General features: G+C 37.5%; 1 protein-coding gene across 3 annotated transcripts; it reads right to left on the reverse strand.

The window, feature by feature from the left end:
* Positions 1-1348: 1348 nt before the first annotated feature.
* Positions 1349-22196, reverse strand: slc38a9 (solute carrier family 38 member 9). Of its 3 annotated transcripts, none has more exons than XM_005810006.3 (15): positions 22107-22196; positions 19095-19238; positions 17716-17845; positions 17365-17483; positions 17214-17277; positions 16996-17089; positions 15342-15512; positions 14598-14657; positions 12315-12521; positions 11183-11290; positions 10635-10741; positions 9774-9887; positions 8061-8209; positions 7386-7475; positions 1349-5218 (listed from the first exon to the last, which is right to left on the reverse strand). In XM_005810006.3, exons 2-15 carry the CDS (start codon positions 19190-19192, stop codon positions 5053-5055), a joined length of 1677 nt encoding a protein of 558 aa, XP_005810063.1. In that variant the 5' UTR covers positions 19193-19238; positions 22107-22196; the 3' UTR covers positions 1349-5052. The 3 variants fall into 3 exon arrangements, with proteins under 3 accessions (XP_005810063.1, XP_023194284.1, XP_023194285.1); XM_023338516.1 differs by lacking the exon at positions 22107-22196 and adding an exon at positions 21960-22096; XM_023338517.1 differs by lacking the exon at positions 22107-22196 and adding an exon at positions 21805-21825.
* Between the last annotated feature and the right edge of the window lie 1123 nt (positions 22197-23319).

Here is a 23319-nt window from a genome sequence, read left to right on the forward strand (position 1 = left end):
GCTAATGGGTCAGAAACTAAAACAAACAAATAACTTCATGGGAAATAAATTATTGATGGTCATCAACATACAACTTTAGAATGTTTCATACAGTTACGACAGGAAACAGTTGGATAAATGTTTCAGGAAATGATTCCTAATATTACCCATGTGCTCACTGTTCTCAAAAAAATAAGCTGCAAGAGTGATATAAAGCCACCGGATCCTCATTAAGCCAATTAATGCTCAAGCCCCACCCCCCACTAGCACTGCAGACTTATAAATAGGATAAAGGAAAAATCCAAGGTGGAGTTTGGGAGGGGGAGAAGACCTCAACAAGATGAGGAGCATCTAAAAGGTCAGTTTATCACCATACTGAGCACTGACACTCCTGTGACCCTATCCCATCCTCAGACAGAGTTAATACCAGTAATGGTATCTGTGGGGGAGCACTTCCTGTCAGGCCTCTGAATTAGTGACCTGAATATTGATTAACTTCTCAGGATACATAATCTGACACAGGAAGTGCAGAATAATAAATATCTGTGAGTTTAGGTCTGTTACTATCAAAGTGTTGTTTAGTCTATTTAGACCATAAGACAATAAGACCTAAGCTAGCAAATGTTTCATTAGATAAATGATCAACTACATACAGCATAAGAATTAAAAATTATACTTTTAACAGGTAATTATGAATGTTTTTAATGTTATTTTCATGGTCTTGGCTTGTATATTTGCATTTACAAATGAAAACTCATAACTCATTCCTACAATAAAACAAAGAAAAAATTTTGGCTGTAGCATAAGAATTTGATAAAGTCACGGTAAATTAAAGTGTCAGACTTCCATCAAACATTTATGCCTTGTCCCTGTTAACACTTACTGGTCAGAACTGGAGTAACACTTTTGTTAAGCAATTTCTGCATTAAAGCTTCTCCAAGAACTCAATGCCAAAATGAAGACACTTAGTGAAGGAGATTTTAAAAAGCCTATTAAATTATTATCTGATTTGTTTACAGGTCACAGAGGGGTTTATCTATTAACTGCCACTAAAAGCTCAGAAAACGTCAGGTAATGTTTTCATTTCTGCTGAACATAATAACATAATTATAGACTAAAATCAGCCACACTGATGTTTAAACCTCTGCCTGAAGGTCAATCAGCTTGTCTTAGATTCAGATGAATATAAAGGAAATTTTTTTCAGTGGCTGCTTCACAACTATAGAACAGTTTATCTCTCCACTCAAAAGAGAAGATAAAATCAAATTTAAAGCTCATGAATATTGTATTCTAGCTTATTTATTCCCACTTGGATCTTAGGAAGCAAGGCAATAGAATCTAAAGTCCAATAAATTCAAACTGCAAAGGATACAATCAACAAGAAGTTTAATAAAAGTCAACAAACATACAGATCCTACATCTTCACACAAGTATTCCCTTTGTCCATCATTACTGGGCCAATACAATCTGCTGGGTACACACATCATCTTAACATGTCAAATACCGGTCAGTTGTTTAGTACAGCTTTAAATGCTACTGAAGTTCTTCCAAAAATGTCAACACACTGTATCTTTTGTAAGAACAAAGTTTTCAGAACTATAAAGTTCATAATATGTTTAACTTGAATTAAACCCGACAGCAAACATCCTGGACTTAAACCCACAGAGGAGGAAAAGCAACTCTGCTCTTCGTTCAGACTGCTCCAAATGTTATTGTCTGATTAAAACCAATGCCTGAGAGCACTGTCTAACTGCTGAGTGCTGCTGTGTTTTCTCTGCTGAGCAGCCATTTTAAGAGCTCTGCCATAGAAATCAGCTGCAACCCAAAAAGTGAGACCAGGCTGTAAAACTGAAGGATGCAGAAAAACTGCTCTACAGAGACAGCAAACCACAATACTTCATGAAGATGAGGCCAGGAAACATTTGGTTTCACTTTGGTCGGTATTAACAACAATCATACATTGCTTGATAAAATACTTTTTCATAAATAGAATTTTTACATTTCATGGTTGGAAAAAATCTAACAGTGAATTAAGAAATACAAAATATAAAATCTTCTGGGAAAGACATGAAGAAAATCAGAAAGAAAAGATCAGCAAATAAATTACCACAATTTCCAGAATTAGATCATTTACAGTCAAGCAAGTGAACTATTCATATTTATTAAAATTAATATCTGATACTAAAAATAATCAAAGAATCCTGTTCTCAGTTTTTAACAGACTAATCTAACCAGCCCTCCCCAGTATCCACCAGTAACTCCACAATTACAAAGTGTGGAGATTTTGCAGCCTACTTCAGAGGAAACATAAAAAATATAAGATATAATTTATCTCAATGCCAGCATAAAAATATCACCTCTGAGTCATTGTTAAATGGTGGGGAAACATTGGAGAATGGTTGATGAACTGCTAAGCAGAATTATTTCTCACTTAAAACAGAAAAATATCTTTAGACTCTTTAGAACCATATCTTTTTCAAAATTATGCTCTTAATTTGAACTATTCTTTTTATATGGAGCGGGACAGTGGGTTTCACAACTGTCTTTAAGTCTGCTGTTGTGAACTCAATGTCTTTATTCTAATCTGCTGCGTTTTTAGCTAAATGTGGAGAAGCTTTTCCTTAATCAACTAAAGTAACAGCATCCCAGTTTTACACAAGTAATGTGTCCACCAAGGCTCAGCATTGAGTCCCAATATTTTGAATCCTTATATGCCACCCACCAACTGTTGGCATACATCATTAGGAGACATGGCATTAACTTTCATAGTTATGCTGATGACAAACACCTCCGTTTATTAGTGCATTTATGAGCCCACATCCATCAAGGCACTTTGAAGCAGTTTTTTTTTTTTACATATTAAATTATGAGAATTTCCTTCATCAAAATTGAAAAACATATTTGATTCAAACTATGGTTTCAGAAACCATATCAAGAATGTCACCAGACATTCTTTCTCAGTTTACCATTTAGTTTATGATTATTTTATGTATATTTATACATTTTCTTTTCCTGCTAATCTACACAACTGCTTCCCCTGAGGTCCATATTCCCTGGAGTCTTTATCTTTATTATATTTGTCTGATTAGTTTGATATTTTCTAATGTAAATATCAAACAGAGACTGTCCGTTTTTAATCTCTGTATAAGCAAAGTCAAATAAACAAAGGTTGGCCTGAATTAAAATGAGGCTGGTAAAATTAGTATTAAACATGTCAACATTTTTCTCAGCTTAAATGTTCTAATGGGGACACTGAGATAAAATTAACACCAGGCCACCATCAGCATCAACTCACACCCAAGCAATCCACTAACATAATCAGAGCAAATAAATCCACCAGTCAATTTAATGACTAAAAAAATAGAATGAAACATGGAATGGAACCTATCGTCTCAGACAAAATGTCTCCAAATCTTAAAGGTTTTCAGGGTTCCTTTAATTGCACATTCAGCTCTTTCCATATATTTTCATTTAAGATAGGTGACTGAGCCATCCTAACAGTTTTACTTTATTTCTCAGAAATGAGTTAAGAGTTTCCTTGGCTGTGTTTGAAACTTGCTTCAAATTCACATTTGTTTCATTCTCACATTCTTATCAAAAGTTTCCTAGTAAATCTATCTATCTTTCCTTGCATTATATGAAGCCTCCCAGAACCAGGTGCTGTAACAGAGCCCACACTGTGATGTTTCCACCTGCTAATGTCACCTTTGCATGGTGTTTCCAGAGTGATGTACAGAACCATTCTTTCTTTAAACTTGATGTGAGCGATTACGTTGGCCTCATTAGACCAGACTGTCTTCTCTCAGAATTTTGCACACTTGCCCAAATCTTCTGCAGCAAACGTTCTTCCGGGGTGACGTCTTGTGCAGTCACTGTGCATAGAAGCCATTGCTATAAAGGCATTACTTATTGCTTACCTGGAGAAAATGCACCTGCAACTTTCTGCAAGTGGTTCTTGGCTCTTGGACAATTCTAGTTATTCTTTTGACTCTTTCAGAAATCTTAAATGGGCCACCTGGCTGGTTTGTGGTGAAGTCATGTTTGTTCCACTTTCGGATAATAATTCCAACAGCGCTCACTAGGAAGTTTAAGAAGTTTAAAAATGCAGCTGTGGGATGTTGAGATGGCACAGGGATTAAGCACAACCCACATATAGAGGCTTTAGCCCTCGATGTGGCTGTCGCAGGTTCAATTCCCGGTGCTGCATGTCTTCCCCCTTCTCTAAATACCCAATTTACTGTCAAATAAAGGCCACTAGAGCCAATAAAACCTGTGGGGGGGATGCAGTTGTAACCACTGACTGCCATGACTATGTTTAGGAACAGTATGCTTTTTGTTGTGTGGTGGAGCAGTTCGTATCATTGCTGCCTTGCAGAAAGAAGGTCCTGGGTTCGATTCCCGGCATGGACTCTTCCTGTTCTCCCTGTCCATGCGTAGGTTCTCTCAGGGTACTCTGGGTTCCTCCCACAGTCCAAAATCATGATGTTTAGGTTGACTGGTCTGTCTAAATTCTCATGAGGTATGAATGTGTGCATGATTGTTTGTCCTGTGCTGGACTGGTGACCTGTTCAAGGTGACCCCACCTCTCTCCTGTGCAACTGTGTGCAATCTCCAGATAGCAACTGTGAAATATTTTCATTATAAAAAAACTTTTTGAAGGCTAAGAGAGATATCTGTAGAAGAGATATGTAGAAGATGCTATTCTTCACATGTTCCCCGTTTCAATCCATTTGTTTACTCATAACTGACTTTGTGGACTAATTTGCTTGATTTCTTCATATGTGTGGATTACTTGGGCTATTAATAAACTCTGCCAATGGCCATTTTAGAAATATTTAAACAGAGAAAATATTGACATGTTCAAAACATTCTTTACTCAATGTAAGTTCAAACAACTAATCGTTATACATTTATTTGAATATGAAGTACATATTGAAATAAATATGTATGTAAATGCTTGCATACTGTATGTTTGGAGCCTGTTGTGGAGATATTTAAACCACACCAGTTAGGTGGTAGCAGCTAAACCTTCCATTACATTTTCTCATCTTTAAATTATTGCCTAGTTGTTTTCTACATAAAAAACTGAGCCATCAGGTTGGCCACACCCAGAACGATGAGGAAACTGTGGAAAAGGACTGACTGCCAGGTGAGTCTCCCCTGCTCTCTCAGGGAGAACATGTGGACTAAAGTAGGAAGTAGAAACACTAAGGCCAGTCCACATATTGCTCCAGAAAATCTGCAGAGAGAAATAGATTTATAATCAGTAAATGAGAAAGCAGATATGGGCCGCAGAGGAAAATTTACTATATTTTAATGATTCAAGAAAACTGAACAAGACTTTGGCTGTCTTTCCCTTTTTGGAGATATGAAGAGAAGAGACTGCTACTCAGTAGGTTCAGGTTTCTATTTTTATGCAAGAAGATAATGTGTATGGGTTTTTTTTCTTCCACTTCACAATCTTTCTGTTGGTTCATTACATGTCCCACTGGAATATATTAATGTTTGGGGTTGTAACATGCACAGATTTAATATTGTTAGAAGGTGTATAAGTGCTTTCCAAGTTACTGTAGACCAGGGGTCACCAACCTTTTTGAGTCTGGGAGCTACTTCGTGGGTTCAGAGAAACACAAAGGGCTACTTGTTTGATACAGATATAAATTTTCTTAGCCCAGCCTTTGTAACAATAATACATTTACATATATATGATTACATGCTGCCTGATCATATTAATGTTAGGGACTACTCACAATCAGTAATGATTTACCATGGCAGATATGGTTAATTGCTATTATGTGATCAGAAGTTCTTAGTTGACAGAGTTTTAACTTTGATTCCCTTTTGGAGCTCTTCTGTGTGATTCTAAATTGCCAACAAGTGCGACTGAAGATTGTTGCAGCAGCACCTTCAGCTGTACGCACTGTGCGTACCATTAAAATTTCCTTTAAATAAAAAAAGAAAAGAATAGTTATTGTATTTTTTTAATTATCTAAGCCTCTTTACTATTAACGCATCATGCACACGTAGCACAAAACCAGCACAAACCTAAACCACAAAAGCAGTGCACTTTTTTTTTTTTTACAAACATTGCTAAATAATAAAGACATGAAAGTTAAGCCTACCCGTGTGATTCACGGGTAGGCTTCACTTCATCAGGTGCGATGTTGATCGCAAGTTCAGGGTAGAGAAGGTGAAGCAACAATGTTTGCTAAATTTCCACTCTTTTGGGGAATGTTTCGACTAGATTCAATTGTTTAACCCGCAGTCTGAGATGCTCGACTGGGATCCAAACGTCCTCTTAGAACTACGGGAGGTTCAAACTCCGTTCATTCATTTTTAGCTTGCAGAAAAAGGGCCAAGCCGCCAAATAAACAAAAGCAAACTGACCAATAAGCTTTAGGCTTCGGCATGCCCACCCCACAGAAATGTGTGCACTACGTAGAAGATGTTTTGACACAAAAGATCTTTGTTTTTCTCCACAATTTTGTTAATAGTAAAGAGGATTAGATAATAAAAATCCCAGAAATTATTATTTTCTTTTTCTTAAAGGAAAACCTCAAGGTACCAGAGTACCAGAGTGGGTACAGCCATACAGCTGCAGGCGCTGCTGCCCTCTGATAATATCCTGCAGGCTTCTGCGCATAATTCTGAACTTTAACCCTAGAAAAGAGTTTTATACATAAAGCAATTTATTTTAAACAGGTTTATAATTTACTTTTTTTAATTCTAAATATAAACAAATATTACTTCAATGTAAAAACATTTAATCGAATAATTTTTTGGGCTGTGGTCCCTAATAACAATGGCTATTTTTAGAACTCCACGGCGACTGACAATGTCCCCTAGGGTGACCGGGTGCCCGGTCACCGTGTTGGTGACCCCTGCTTCACTTTTTAAGATTCAGGGTCCCTTGCACATTCCCAAAATACTTCAAACTTGAAAATGATTATCTTTATCTTTAATGCATGTTTATATAAAATAGCTTTAGAGATTTGCTGAAAGTGTAAAGTTTTGATAATGACTGACATACTAGTTGGCAGGGGTTGGCTTTAAACCAAACATACTATAGGACTGAACAATCAAATTCATTCTGCTACAATGATACAATTGCTGGTCCAATCTTTGTACATCTGTTCTTCTTAAAATGCTATTCATTTAAATTTAAAATTTGAATTAATTCAACCTTTGTAGGGACACTAGATGGCTCTCTGAAGCAAAGTTCCAGGATGAGTAAAACCAGTGTGCTACTTGTTAATAGAAGAATGTTTCTACAAAAAAAGATAATCATTCCCTAACAGTAGTTGAAGAATTAATAGCTTTAAACAAGTTTATTGAAGAAGAATCTCCCAGCTAACATTACTGGATATTTCTTTCATAAACAGTTAACAACATAACTCTATACATACCGTATTATAGATCCAATGTTGGGATAAAACATGGCCATTAGAACTCCAGCTCCAACAATGAGAATATTCAGCACAAGAATGTGAATGAAACTGAGTAGAGACAATGGGACAAACAGCATTCCGTTAGCAGAAACATTGTTCAAGAGTTTCCAAGAAATGATCAAGTTCTGATGCCTGGGTGATCCAGTAAGACTTGAAATGGGTAAACTGCTGTGTCATGACCAGGCAAGTTCAACACTGACAGCAACAGGAGGAAAAACTGATCTGATGCTCCATTGAACTGGCTCAGCTTTACCAGATCAGTCACTGTATCAAGCACTCAGTGAAATGCATTAATAATGGAATATCATCAAATAGATTGAATAGCTATTTAAATTGAACATTTCTGATGCAGGAAATTAATGTTGACAAAGCTCAAAAGACGCAATCTAAAAACTTTAACATATTGACAAGTCATGGTTGGTAAACTAAACAGTCGGTACAAACTAGAATTTAAAGTTATTACCTAGATTTGAGTTAACCAGTCATATCTAATAAATTTTATTATATTGCTTTGAAAGTAAACAAAACTGATATTGACCCTAAATTTTCATGGCTATAAATGAAAAAAAAAAAAAAAAAGAACTACCGTAAATCTCCAAATATGAACTATAAATAAAATTAGTATTCTCCTACCCGGGATAATGATTTCCAAACAGCTGACCCATAATCTGGACTCGTACCAAATAACCCAGCAGAGGATAGACAGTAATCATTTGGAACAGCAAGCACACTCGAGCCACAAACACCATCACATCACTGCTGGGGAAGTTATCTAAAAAGTTCTGGAAAAAGGGAAGAGCAGAGTTACAACTTCAAGTAGAGTGTAAATACAATTAAAAACTAGTGCAATACCAACCTGCATTTTTACTATTACTTATTTATCACTAAGCTTCATTTATATAGCTGAGATAAATCATTCTCACCTCCAGGTCCAATTGAAAACTCCTAACGACATAAACTGCAAAAAAGCTAACTGTAGGCAGAAAATAAACAGTGGAATATATGCAGTACCTTGCTAACCACTAGGGGTCGCCCGCTGACTACCCGTAGTTGAGGGACTGCAATTTGAGGAAACTAGTTGAAGGATGTATTTTTTTACACTTTAATAAAACAGTTTATCAAAAAAAAATTTCTAAGTGAGGAAAAAAGTCCTTAAATAAGGACAGGAGTTTTACAATAAAATTCCAAAGTTACAAACACTTGAAATGATGTCCTGACTTCAAACATTCAATCTGTAGATGAGCAAAAGTACTGGGTAGTCACACCTTGCAACATTTAGTCCACAGCTACATAATATTTTTGTACCTGAGGAGATCCAATGGGAGATGGAGATGGAAATATTTTTGATGACTTGATAGATACAATTTGGGTGCAAGTACATATTGTTAAGGACCAAACAAAGAGTCAAAAATAGGGGAAATGTTTTAGGCCATTTAAATTTTTCAGACTAAGACGAGTAGGAAGCAATAACATATATTTCCTCCATTTTCACGCATCCCATAACTCATCTACTTTTAAGACAAGGCTTGAAATTTTCCTTTTTGATAAAGCTTGTAGTTGGACCAGCTTGAGTTATCCTCATATATTTCTGTACTTATGATGTTATAGACTTAGGCTGCTAGAGGATAAACTGTTCACTTTCTCACATTTTTCTATTCTCCAATTTGCATTATTTGCTGTTTTTTCAACTGTTAAATTTGTTTCATCTGTTATTTTCTCTCCATTGAAGCTACACTTGGTCTGGTGTACTGATTGGCTGTGGTTCCTTCCTGGAGGAGGACATCAGCTGACATAATGCTGCCATCACCTGCCCTCCTTTGAACTTTTTACTTTCAAGAACATCAAAATAATCCTACATGTACTGTACTGTACTACATCCTACTGTACTGTTAGATTACCAGTATTAATTGGAATGTATATATTATTGAACTGAAATTATGTTTTTGTAAAATGCCTTAAGACCACATTTGTTGTGATTTGGTGCTACATAAATAAACTGAATTGAATTTCATCTGACCCATTATAACCTCATGTCTTCTGAATGCTTAACAATGAAACATGAGAACTGGCTTTCCTATATTACATCAGAATTTAATACAGTAACGAACAGTACCTTCATTGGTATCTAAAGAAATATTACTAATGGAGAAACACATGAGAATAACTAAATGCATACCTGGATGTAGGCAAGATGAGATAAAACAGTACTATGTTTATGATGTAGTGATTTAGCTTTAATGCTACAGTATATAGAAAAGTGACCTTTCTGTACATAATGTATAAAGTTTGGAAAAAGAATTCAAAAAGATATATATAAAAAAATAGGCAAACAAGTTTATGTCTTACTGGTTCAATGCAGTCTTTGGAGAGAGGAGGTGAGGGAAAGGCAGCAAAGATCAACACGCCCACATACATATATGTCCCTCCAACGAGAAGATAAGCCAAGGACAGGTCCCTTACCTGCATAGAAGAAAAACTGTAAAGCATATATGTGGAATATTTGAGCCTGAACTCAGTTTGAACCAAAACTAGGTTCAGATGAAAAGTAGTTGACCTGGTGGGTGAACTACTGTTATTTTCCACCTTGAACAGATTCTGCTGGAGGACAGTTTCTACACAATCTGATCTACACAAATTACTTTATGTAATTTATGGAGTTGATTCAAATAGATTGCAAAGATGTCAAATGTTCTTCACTGTTGGGCCAATATATTTGAATTCCAGAAGGAAGATTAAAACCTTTGCACTGTTCCACTGAAGTGTATTAGGATTAATGAAATACTGCCTGAACAGGTTCTAGCAGCAGTATGGTCTATTTAAAATGGAACCCACTAAACATCTGGAGCTAGACGGTCATTCATATTTTTAAAGGAATTGTCTCAGTGTAAAAGGGAACATTACCAGATGTGGTAGTATCCTAACATTCTGTTATACTTTAGATATTTAATAAAATGAATTGTAATAAAATTAGTGGGCCCAGGTTGAAAAGACCTAAAATCTTTAACAAACCAATTTCTTCACTAAGTCTTCCATCTGCATTTGTTGAAATAGTAAGGCAAATAAAGGAGATAAAGACAGAAAATTAAGTCTAATCAATTTCAAGGTCATTCTCCTCCAAATTCCTGATGAACCTGTTGGTCTAGCCAGAACCACTGAAAAGCTTGTCCCGCTAATTTTGTGAGCAACAGTAACTGAGCACAGACTCACATTATTTTCTTGGTTTTTGTTGCTCTTCATCAATGTGATGATGCAGTTGTGAATGAAGAAGGCCAGGGTGAGCACACCAGTCAGCTGAGGAAAAAACAGCCTGAACTCTGAAAGAAGAGGAAAACCACAAGTCTTAGAGGAAATATAAGCATCACAACCAAGATCTTTATGAATGAGACAGATTTCACCAAAACAAAGGTCAGTGTGTTGGTATGGTCATATATTTAGTGCTCTACTCAGTCTTAGTAAACACTACATCTAAAACATTTGAAAGACTTGTTTATACTTTTAGGTTAAAAAGAACACAAGATCAAAGTGATATAACAGCCAGATAGACCTTTTAGAGTTTTTTTATTTGTAAAAGTAGTAATATAAAAAAAAGCATCCTGTACAGTAATTTCCCCCGCCCATGTTCACCTAAAAGATCTAAAAAAAATTTCATTCAACATGGTTACCAGGTACATGGGACATTTTTAATACAGTGTTGACAAAAGTGTGAGCATTTCTCAGGGCTGTGGCAGAACAGGACAGAGGACAGGCAGATCTACCTGGAACGTAGAACTTGGACGGATCAAACCAGTGGAACTCTAGATGGAAGCCAAGGCGGGAAGCTTTGATTGTGACCAGCACAATCAGATAGATGACTGATATAGTGCCTAGAAGAAACAAAACCATTCTTCGGAATTAGTGAAGAACAAGTAGATTGAATAAACCATTAATTACACTGAATACAACTACTAATTACTATGTAATTATATAAATGCTACAGAAGTGAAGAATAAACTGACAGTAGGCTAGTAGCTATTGATAAAGCCATGGAGTCCATCAATAGGTCAGATGATGCACATTAAGGTACCTGATGAAATCAACATCAGCAGCTGTGACCACGTATGTAAAAGCATAGTTTGCTTCACATCAATTTGCAAGGTGCAATAAGATCATTTCTAAACAGTTGGAAGTTTGTTATTTAACAGAAACAGCTGGAAACATTTGAGAAGGCTGCCAACCTTCCCAGGAGTGGATGTTCCAGAGGTTTACGTCAATGTCAGGTCATGCTAAGGGAAATAGTCATTTTAAAACGACTGTCTCGCACCTTTTTTCATGCCGTTTATCAAATTACATCTCAATTGTTCTCCCTCTCACATCAATGCACAACTATTCCATGACACTGTTCAGTGGAAGGCTGACACCATGCCTGTGGAATGCAGTTCCTTCTTCTGACTCATTCATCCAGACTCACAAGTTACTGAGGCTCTGTGCTGGTGTCTGCCTAAAAGAGCAAGCGGTCATCACATAACCAGCTAATTGCGCAACAGCCATATTGTCATATACTAGCCAACAGAGGCCTCAGACTGATGTACAACACAATATTATATTCTGAACTTTAAGTCCTGACTTTAAGCAGACTGTGTTCCATTTATTATCATAGGAGGAAGAGGGTGGCTTTGTCAACACTTACAGCATATAAAAGTCAGTGACAGGTCTGGTCACTGACTTGTGGTCACTGACTTATGGACCAAAGAATGTGTTGAACACTTCCCATGTGGTAAAATGCTGAGTTCTAATCTTTCTAATGAAAGTCTAAGCTAGGTAGCTGAAGAACAAACTATTCGCTCATTGAGTCCCAAATTTTTGGAAAAATGCCAATACTTGCATTCCAGCAGCTTGGGCTCCACTTACCAAAGAAAGTGAACCTGGCAAAGAAAGAGGCAGAGCGAAAGCAGAGCAGTGGCAGCAGCAGGACGATGAGGTAGAGAGGGATAGTGCCGGTTTTACTCCAGTAGTGATCAAAGCTGCTCCCAGACGAGTCATTCCCAGAGGAGCTGCCACACAGACTGGTCATGGAGTCATTTCTTCCAGGGTGAGTTTTAGGGTATGGGCAGATAACTGGCAAACACATCAACAAGACATCACCACACACATAATTAAAAACAATTACACTATTAACAATACACAATTAGAAAGATTCAGATACCTAGACTTTAATTTGGGTTTTACTTTTCACCTCACAGCACAAACCTCACATATTTTACATTTAGTCGAGTCACCCGCATTTCAGTTAACAACATCTGTTTCATTCCTGAAGCGTGGGATAGGGTCAGTGGTGGAACTAGGCTGTTATACCAGGGATGGCCAGAGGGTGGCCATAGTTTTATTTGGGGTCCATATTCATAAATATTCTCTCTAAGATGGTACCTAAAGAACAACACAGACAAGAGATGCACAGTCCTACTCTACACACTCTATCCACAGAGTAAGCCACGCCTGCCTTGGGATAGAAGCAATTTATTTTATTTGACTGTGATTGGGGTTTTTTTTACCTCATACCTCTATTATTCTCATCTTGATTTGATAAAATATGGACTCCCACACCGCAGTTGTGTCCTCTATCCTCCACATATTTTTCAGCTGTTACAACTGTTTAATCTGTTAATATGTCGGAAAGTAGTTTTCCAAGTCTCCTTTATACATAGCATGAGCGTCAAGATGCCTGCGGAGGTTTTACAGATGGAGACATGCTGCTGTGCCAACTTGCACATTGTGTGTTAGAATCTTGGAGCAAACCAGCAACAGGCAAAAAACTTTGTACAGTTTTTTCCAAACAAGTTGAATGAGTTGAGTAATGTTGTTGGATGTTGATTATGTTAGCAAAATCATAACTAGATAATACATTCTAGTATGTCACACTAAGCTTATTAACAAAAACAAGCTAATAAATTTGTTATCCATGTTCAGAGGTGAGTAGTTCTCAATCAATCAACCAAATCAAATCAATCAATTAAATTTTATTTGACTGATCAAGTTCTGGTTCAGTTACTTTCGTAACATTTTGGGAAAAAAAGGTACTTAGAGTAGTTTTACTGCACAGTACTTTTTACTTTTACTTGGGTAATCTTATGAACTAGTAGAGATTGGAAACATTTGATTTTTGGATTTGTGTAATGTATGAGCTAACATTTATGCAAATTTGAGCATAATTACTTTGAATGTCATTGTTTACATCATTATTAATGTTCTTCTGTTTGTTTTTAAGTTTTTTTTATCTGAAAATGGTCAGACAAGAAAGCAGGTTGTGAAGAAGGAGGTTGTGTAACAAGGTTTGACAGGTGAAATAAAAACCTATCGCCATCACAGAGCCTGGCCTTTAACCTGGATGGCTGTGAACGATCCTCTTTGCTCCAAAACACACAGAATTCCTTTTAGGCAAAAGATCTGAATTAGCAGCCTCGTTCACACATCACCAGAGAATACATACAGGTGTGCTGCAGAAAACTTTTAGCACCAACACCACTGCTACTCTGTTCATTCCATGCTGTTGGCCTGAGTGTGTAAGCCTAACCAACACATCCCTGAGCCAGAGCCTGCTTCAAATAGAACTGATTTAACCACAGCAAAGTCTGAAGTGGGATTAGTGAATGTAACTCTGGTTCATTATACATCCAGATGTGTGAATTATTTATAAATAATTTGCTCTTAAAATGCTAAAATCCGCAAAATATTTCACTTTTAATTTTGCACAATTATTTTATCATGCATTTTGACTAGATAGTGAAGAATAACCTTTTGAGATAAGCTAAACCTGTTAATAAATACAACTTTGGGGTTTAAAACACTACATCAAATCTGATGTAATGTCATGTAACCAGGCTCCAGTCTGGTTATAAAAAAAAAATCTATTGACCCAAAATGAAAAATATATATATATTTTTTAAAGTTCTCAGACTCATCACTTTTGCCAGGTTTAGGAATCTCTTGCAACGCACCAAAATTATATCTAATAATAAGAAAGAGAAATAGAGATAGCACAAATGAAAATTGTTGTCTTTTCTTATTCATAAAAATGAAGGGTTATTAGCTCTTTTTAAAACTAATTGAAAAAATATTATGGTTGTTGGTGTAGAACAGTCTTTAAAACTACTCAGAAATGTTACAAGTAAAGGTTTCCTGATGCAGGTTCCTCACCTCTATCAGAGCCGTTGGTTCCATACTCTGAATCGGATGTGCTGACGTTGTGAGCATGGTCTGTAGACGTGAAGAAATAAGAAGAATTTAAAACACTCATTTATGAATTCACTTTCACAATGTACAATTATTTTTTATTATTTCAAAGCACTGCTGGACAGTTAACTGCATATTTATACAGGACCAGGGTGTTTGAGTTCAGTGAAATGCCTAGACATCCCCAATGAATAAATCTTTTCAAATGTTTTAATGAGGGAATGTGTGAACAGCTCCAACTTCTGAGTACAGACATGCCCAAGATAACATTTTTTAGCATTGACAAAAATGGTCGCATGACATTAATGTGACTTGATAGCTGCATGATCAAAGCAACTACCTACCTATAGCTTCAAATACAATAAAGAGTCAGCCCTTAAAGACGTTTCTGGTTCCAGTTTAAATGAATGAGCCACTTCCAACAGGATGTAAGAGCTGAACAATCAGAGCTGAGTCAGCATTTTAGATTTGCTGAAGCAAGCGTTGAGGCAAAAATGGAAGCTAGCAATCTGAAGTGGACATGGCCCACATGACTTCACGAACAACCCTGTAAACTAAAACTGCTGTCAGACTTTGGAATTACATGTTTATGAGCAGCAATGTTGCACTTTGGTAGATCATTTGAAAACTTGCACACAACAGCACATACCAGACAAGATTCAAGACAGCAGAGTAAACATGGAACATTACGGTCATATTTAAACTTACTGTAGATGAACTGCCCAGTGTTGTAGAGGAAGTTGGACATTAGGACCCAGTATACCACCATGGCTCCAACAAGAGAGACCATGGAGAAGACCAAGCTGGACCACTGGCCAAGCTTTCCAAAGTAGAACCTGCAAACATCAGGGAATTCCCAGCTAGATGTGTCCACACCCCCTGAGCAGAAAAGAACAGTATTTTAGAGAATATCAGTTAATTTTCCTTTCCAGAGGAATATTCCCCTGTTGGTTATGACCCCTGACATATACCTCATTGCTGGATATTAAAAACACAAAGAATGTGATGAGCTTACACACAAGGAACAAGTTAGCAAACAAGGAATTTTAAAATGAATCTCAAAATCAGCATGTCTGAACAGTACAGAATAGTAGGTTGGGAAAATCTCAAAGTAGGACATAGTCACAAACAGGTGATAGCACTATGTCCACAGTGGATGAAGAGTTTCATGGAAAGACCTGCACTCATCTTCAATAAAGCTCATGAGAAATGTTAGAAATGGAAGGATGGTGCTAAAAAAGTTTGGTGAAAACCACACCAGGAATCTATTTACCTAGCAAATCTGCAGAGATATGGCTCTCTCTAGATTCCTGCACCGTTTTGTTATAATTAAGTAGTACATAAAATCATCAACCTGAGAAATACTCTGTCAGAAAAAATAATGTGAGAATGTGAAGAGAAAGAATGACTTGTACCAGATCACTCTTCACACTTTTCTTTGTTCTCACCAGTGACTGCACTCTTCAGACCATTAAGAAACAGATTCTACATTTAAGTTTCCATAACATGAATTTATTAATATCAGTAGAGCTGCATGATGTGAGGAAATAGTGTAGCTGATATCAAGTAGAGTATATTTTCTTTTTTCCTCTATCCATCATCTGTCCTTCCATCACTCTGTGACCTTTAACATTTTGGACAAGGTCATTAGTGTCTGATGTGAACATCTGCTGCACTGACACTCTGTCCAGACACTCTGTCCAGAGTGTCAGTGGAATATTATATACATCTGGCACAGATATGATGTGTTAGTTAGTCATGATATCTGTCCAACTGGCTAAATATTATGCTAACATGAAAAACACAAGTCAACAGAACCTGGAATATATTAGCCTACTCCTAGCAGTCCTTTTGATATGAATTTTGCACACACTGATACTTCCATGATAATTTATTGTGTAACCTTTCATATCAGTGATAGCATAATGTTCCAGGGTCTTGTCACATCATATGTGGAAACTAGTGAAACCAGAACCAGAACCTGTGAAACTACGACACCACAACATAAAATGAAGACATAAACAGATAAGAGGCCTCACAATTTTACTCATCATCCATAGTTCTCACAGAATGTCAAGACTGGACTTTAATTATGCTTCAAAACAACACTAAAGAATTTCTTTAAGCTCATATAGTCACCTCTTCACAGTTCATTAAGCCACCGCTTACTGCTGAATAATAGCAAAGTGATAAAGTTCTAAATAAAGTGATAAAGTTGTTTTCCTAATCAAGGATGGTACAGACCAAGTTTCTTCAGATTCAAAAAAATAAGAACATCTATCCTGTACAATACAATATCACTCCTTACTTCATTAAAGCAAAACAAGGAGAGGACAAGCAGAAGAGATGCTGCTGGACTTACTAATTGCCTTTGGTGATTTGATGACAATGTAACAGCAGTACAGCATTAGCAGGCCAGTGAAGATGAGGATGATAATTCCCAGAGTGAAACCAGCCTGAAGAAATTAGGTGAATAAAATAAGACTATTCAATTTTCAGGAAAAAATCTATGTCCAGCAACAGCTGACTTAATGTTAGCATAAAGCCATAAACTGAGGAAAACAGTAAAAGGTAGGCAACCTGCTTAATACCCCACGGTATGCTGAGTATGGATGTCCCCATCATGGTGTTCCATATGGCAAAGCTGCAAAGAAACGCACACAAGAGAATCAAAGCCCTGAAGATGATGGCTTCATGTTCAGTGACGCTGACTGAAGCAGTGAGGCCTTACATGGTGACAATGCTGGGGTTCTTAGCAGCCTGCTCGCTGTCTGGAACCTTGAAAGCCATCCCGAGAGGGCTGTAGACGTACATCTCCTCTGGAGTGGGGATCACATGGTTTGGAGGACTCTGGAGGAGCAAAATAAACACCAACGCTTTCTAATCAATGACATCTTCAGAGAAATAAAGACAAACATTCACATAGTTTTAATTCACAGCTGGATGCAATGATAACCAAATGAAAAACATAAAACAACCATTTTATTATCATTTCTCCAATTTTATTGGCATACAGTAAGCCAGAAAATTAAATGTAAATTAAAATCATTCTTTGCTATAGCGACAAAGTGACTTGACCTACCAGCATTGTGTCAGAGGACCCTGTCAGTCTGCTGTAGTAATGGACTCTACTGTTCAGGATGGCAGCCTCAGCAGAGATCCTCTCCTGAGGGTCATTACTTACAATGTTCCTGGGCTCCACATAGAAAGGCCTGCAACACCACACAACATTGCCACGTTTACTTTTAATTTAAATTCCCCAAAACAACTTGGTGTTAGTTCAGAATATTTATCAAGTCCAAAGTCAGCAAAGAATATGCTAGAACATCTTACAGCACCTCATGCTGACTTCATTTTCCAACAGGACTTGGTGCCTGTTGTTACAAGTACCAGTATCTGCTTTAATCACCATGGATCCCAATCATAGATGTGCAGGTAAACTGGTCTGACCAGAACCACACAGAGTCTATGCGTCAAGATTAAAAGAAGAGAGAGGAGGCCCAGCAAGGCCACTATTAAGGCAACCTGGGCTGCCTAACAGCTCAGCTTCTTGCAGTCAGAACAGTGAACAGTGTCCAACTGATCACATTCATACCATACTATGCTGTACTGCTGTTCTGCAGAAATTCCGTGAGTAAAAACAAAGTCTGTTTGTGAGCTGTGAAAGGGAGTGTTTGTAATCTTTAATGTGCTAGAAACTTGTTGGTCCCTGTGAAATACCTAACTGGATTAAAACTGACACAAACTGCTAACAGAGAGAGGAATTATGCCAAGGCGGTGCCAAACTCACAAGTCCATCATAGAGTTAGCTTCCTAGAAAAGCACCATGTTTGTTTATTATCATGCAATACCCTCAAGGAAAAAACACATGCACTAAAAGCATTCCAAAACTGAACTAGGTGGCTTTTATACTGAAAATCCTAAATGCCTCTGAATTTCCAGATATTGGCATTTAAAATTTTATTTCATTTCATTTTACACAAGACAGAAAAAATATATTAAAATAGAAAAGTAACTGAGCGTATGAACAGTTGTGATTAAAGCCTTATTTCAGGTACGTCTACCAGATGACCAAACAGGATATCTGGCTAAGGGGCAGGCCAGGAGCCTTACACTCCTCCCCCTGGTGGAAAGCACAGCTGAACAGTTTATGGTCCCCAATGTTCCAATTAGTTTCATTATAAATATTTGGACTTGAATATTAAAATGAATTATATAACTCATAAAGAAATTTGTTGTCCATTCTAAACTGCAGAGAACTTTTCTAAAAAAAACAAATCCATCTGGAAAGCAAAACTATCCCCTCATCTCAGAATGGACCACTGTTTGCTTCAGTACATTCAGCCATTTTAACAAACTTGTGAAGTCTTCGATATTTCATCACTAACAGCCAATTTTGGTATTCAGAGCTTCTGCAGCACACCATTTGTTTGTGATGTACAGAGGTTCTGGGGTCTCTACCGTTTAGTTCTGATGTCCAGTGACCCAGCTGAGCCTCTGTGGGAGGGGCTGTCCCCAGCGGGATCTGGGCCCAGCAGAGGCCTGCAGTCATCCTCCATGGTCCCTAACAATCAGCCAGCCTTCAGTCTTCAACTCATCACCTGTCTGGAAAGACAGAGGAAGATTCACGTTAAGAAGAACCAGTACTTCAACAACAGAATGTCAAAGAAATTATATTTTGAAGCATAACAATACAATATTATTGCTGAATATTGCACAGAAGTTATTGACTGCAATTTACCAGAATTTTTTTCCCCATCATAGTAAAGTTCATTCAATTCTCTATGAGTGATGTGGGACACAATTTTGTGTGAAACTACAGATCTGATGCTGCTTTTACACCTGGATTTCCTCTGTGTGGGGCAACAAAGGATATTTCTATTCTAGTTTATCTCTAGGTCTATGCTGGGAAGAGAGAGCCTGCTGGCTGGTTTAAACTTATCTAATGTGACTTAGACAAGTTTAAACCAGAGATGTTTCCCAACCCATCCACTCATCAGCAGTGCTGTTGTTACCAAGCTAAACATCACAGAAACTTTGTCAATTACAGAAGCAGCTTCTAACATCAGGCTCTACAAAGTAATGGACTCAAAGCCGTGTCCAGAGTTTATCCAACAGTGTCTTTAGACATTCACTGGACGCTGCACTACTTCAGCATCTGTATTATATTTTATGATGGAACAACAGAAAGGCAAAATTAGGTCAAAAATAATATTCCCTGCCCAATACTCAGTTTGTTTCACTGACACACATCTTCCACTCATGTGGCTCTAAAGAGCTTAAAGGAGGAGCTTATGCAAACTCTAAAACTGGATGAAAAATGTGTAACTTCATATCTAAAATTAGCTTTGTCTACCTCCACCAAGGCAATATTTCATTGTTATCCTAACTATGACATCTGCAACACATGTAAACTAAGCAGAGTAAATAATTCATAAAGGTAGAAGAATTATTTTTGGATTCTACAAAATAAGTATGAAATAGCAAGGCTTAAAGAATTAAGGGAACATTATTTAATGTTAAAGAACAGAGCCAAAAAAACATTGTCATCAGATCAGTGCCTTAACAACATAGTCACAATTATTTCCCTTGTATTGTGTCTGCAGTAAACCCAAGATACAGCAAACATATTTTGGAGAGATGAGATGAAATGGTCATGCATCAGCTGACCAAATGAGGCTCTTCAGCACAAATAACAGTCAACGGAAACAGCTCCACTGAAAACATATTCCACCAGTGCAAGAGAGTGTTTTATCAGCAAACTGTACACCTTCACATTTCTGGGGATGACTTTTCTTAACCAAACAAAGAGGCTGTGCGAAAAGAGGAATATCTGTGCTCATGCTGCTAGTTTTAGGGAGATTTCATGTTGAAAACTACCAAAGAGGCCATGCTTGTAGGGCTGCACCGATTGCAGCTTTTGGCCGATTGCCGATCTTTAAAAAGCCTGACCTTCGGATTCCAATTTTGGCCCTTTTTTTTTTTTTTGTCTGAGTGTTGATAAATATAACAAGAAAGTCACTGAGTTGGTAACAGTGGAGTGACTATTGATAACTGTAAATATGCAGACATGACCTGATGGGCCGGTCTGGCAGTCAAACCTCTCACATCAGAGTAAAAGAGAACAGTGGCTCTGTTCTCTTTTGTGGCTCACCTTCGCTGAGACAGATGAGATGAATGACCAATCTCTCAAAAGGAGAAAATCTGGGCTGATTTGGAGGCTGGCTGATTTATGGATGCATCTAATGCACCCAATGCTTTTATTCCATTAAGGTAGAAACTACAGTACATCACAGCTTTTATGCTAAAACACACATTGTGCTATCTAAGTATTGAATAATTTTCTTTAAACATGACTTGATGGGCACAATAGCCTGATTTGATTAAGTGAGTTGGACTCTGCATCACTTCTGAGAAGGCTATTCAGGTTAAAGTTTTAAAAAAATAAATAAACTTTTCAGTGTCTACAACCACACTGAAACTGTCTTACTCAGATAGTTTAAAATAAGGAAGTCCAAAAAAAAGAGGGAACTACAGAACAACCCATTCAAATTTTGAGATATTTAGTCATCTAATTAGCCAACATCAGCATTTAACATGAAGATCTGAAGCTGTGATGGTAATCTTTTGTGCATGATTAGATTATTAACAATAAAATATCAAACAGAAAAGGCGTTAAAGTAAAACTCTGAAGAGTCACAATCAGTGATCCTTAGTGAAAGCACTGTGAAAGGTTTCCATTTCTCTATAAATAGTAATCTATTATACAGTGACTGTTAAGAAACAGAGCAGTTCTCATCCTAAGATGGAGCAAGAACAACAAAGGCTAGGTCTTTACTCTGTCCTGATATAATCAGAGGAGTTTAGAAACCCTCAGTGACCGTCCCTATATTAAAAATTACTTTTAGATGTTTTTATCTAAAACTTGCATAACAAAATCTAACTGGCTTTAGATTTTGTTACCTAAAACCAATACTTTTATTTTAGATCTAAAATAATAATTAGAATAAACGTCTAGTTCAGAATAATTCACAAGACTATTGATTTACTTAAACAAATATCCGCAATCTGCTTATCCGTGTGACCAGCTGGATGCGCGCGCTCCCAGGCAGCAGCGTCTGGAACCAAATGTTCTCTTATTATCATCTCAAGCCCCAAATCGCCCCCTTACCGAACCGCAGAACCAGTTGGCAAGAACTGAGGTGGCCTGGACCTGCTTCTCATCGTTATTCCTCCCCGCGAATATTAGCACAGTCGTTGCGCTCTGAAGTGCCAACAATATTGGAATGTATGGGTAACACACACTGCAGCTCCCTGTGTTTTTACCTGACTTCGACTCTACTGCCACAGCTAAAGCTTCCAATTGAAAGTTTTTCTGCTAGTGAAACGTCGAAGGAGCCGCGGCCTCCTGTCTCCGGTAGTGTAAACACAGCGAAACGTTCCGGAAAAGGCCAACCTTATAACGTTACTAACCTGTGGGCCAGCGTAGAGGAAATAAAGCCGCGTTAGCTCCACAGCTACACAACACTCCGAAAATGCTGAGCTCTTTTCCGCGTCATCCAATCAAATTCATTGTCAAGCACGTGCAATGACGTCACACGCAGGGCCGCATAAGTAAATATTGCAGACTCCCTAGTCAAATATAAAGGCACAAATCTTGGTATTTCCATTACGAAAAAAGAAAACCAAAGGTCAAATAAAAATTTAAAACCCATTGTTGCTTTAATCCAGAAGAAATTAATGTGTGGATACAGAAAGATTTATCCATTGCTGGTCGTTTCTTACTTTCTAAAGCCGAGCGTCTTTCCAGTTTGGTACAGCTCCACACTAGAGGCTTGCAATGAGATCAGCTCAAAAGTAGATAAAATATTAATTTTATTTGTAGAAATATAATGATAAATAAGTTGTGCTCTGGATATACATATATATATACGTATATAGATAGATAGATAGATAGATAGATAGATAGATAGATAGATAGATAGATAGATAGATAGATAGATAGATAGATAGATAGATAGATAGATAGATAGATAGATAGATAGATAGATAGATAGATAGATAGATAGATAGATAGATAGATAGATAGATAGATAGATAGATAGATAGAGCCAATCTTAATTCAATGAGATGAAGCTGAATTAAGTGCAGCTTGAGTTCAGCAGCCTGACAGCTGCAGTAAACAGTTTCTCAGCCTGATGGTCTTGTTCTGGATACTCCTCAGCCTCCTGTCTGAGGGGAGGAGGTGAAACAGTCTGTGTACAGGATGAGTGGAGTCCTTCATGATGTGGAGTGTCCTTCTCCTGCATTGTGATATGTAGAGTGGTGGAGGGAAGACTATTCCCCACAGTCCTCTGTGCAGCCTTAACCAGCCTCTGCAGAGCCATCCTCTCAGCAGCAGTGCAGCTGTGATAGAAACTCCTCAGGACTGAGCACCCAACTCCAGCTCTCCGCAGCTTCCTGAGAAAGTAGAGACGCTAGTGAGCTTTGTTGACCAGACAGGAAGTGTTGGCACTCCAGCTGAGGTCACTAGAAATATGCACACCCAGGTTCCTGCAGCTAGAGACCAACTCCACAGCTGATGCTCCACTATATAGGGGAGGAAGAGGATCCTTTTCCCTTCTAAAATCCACCACCATCTCCTTGGTCTCCTTGGTCTTCTTCCACATTGACGTCTTACCTGCCT

The sequence above is a fragment of the Xiphophorus maculatus genome, chromosome 8, assembly GCF_002775205.1.
Source record: "Xiphophorus maculatus strain JP 163 A chromosome 8, X_maculatus-5.0-male, whole genome shotgun sequence".
Lineage (NCBI taxonomy): Eukaryota > Metazoa > Chordata > Actinopteri > Cyprinodontiformes > Poeciliidae > Xiphophorus > Xiphophorus maculatus.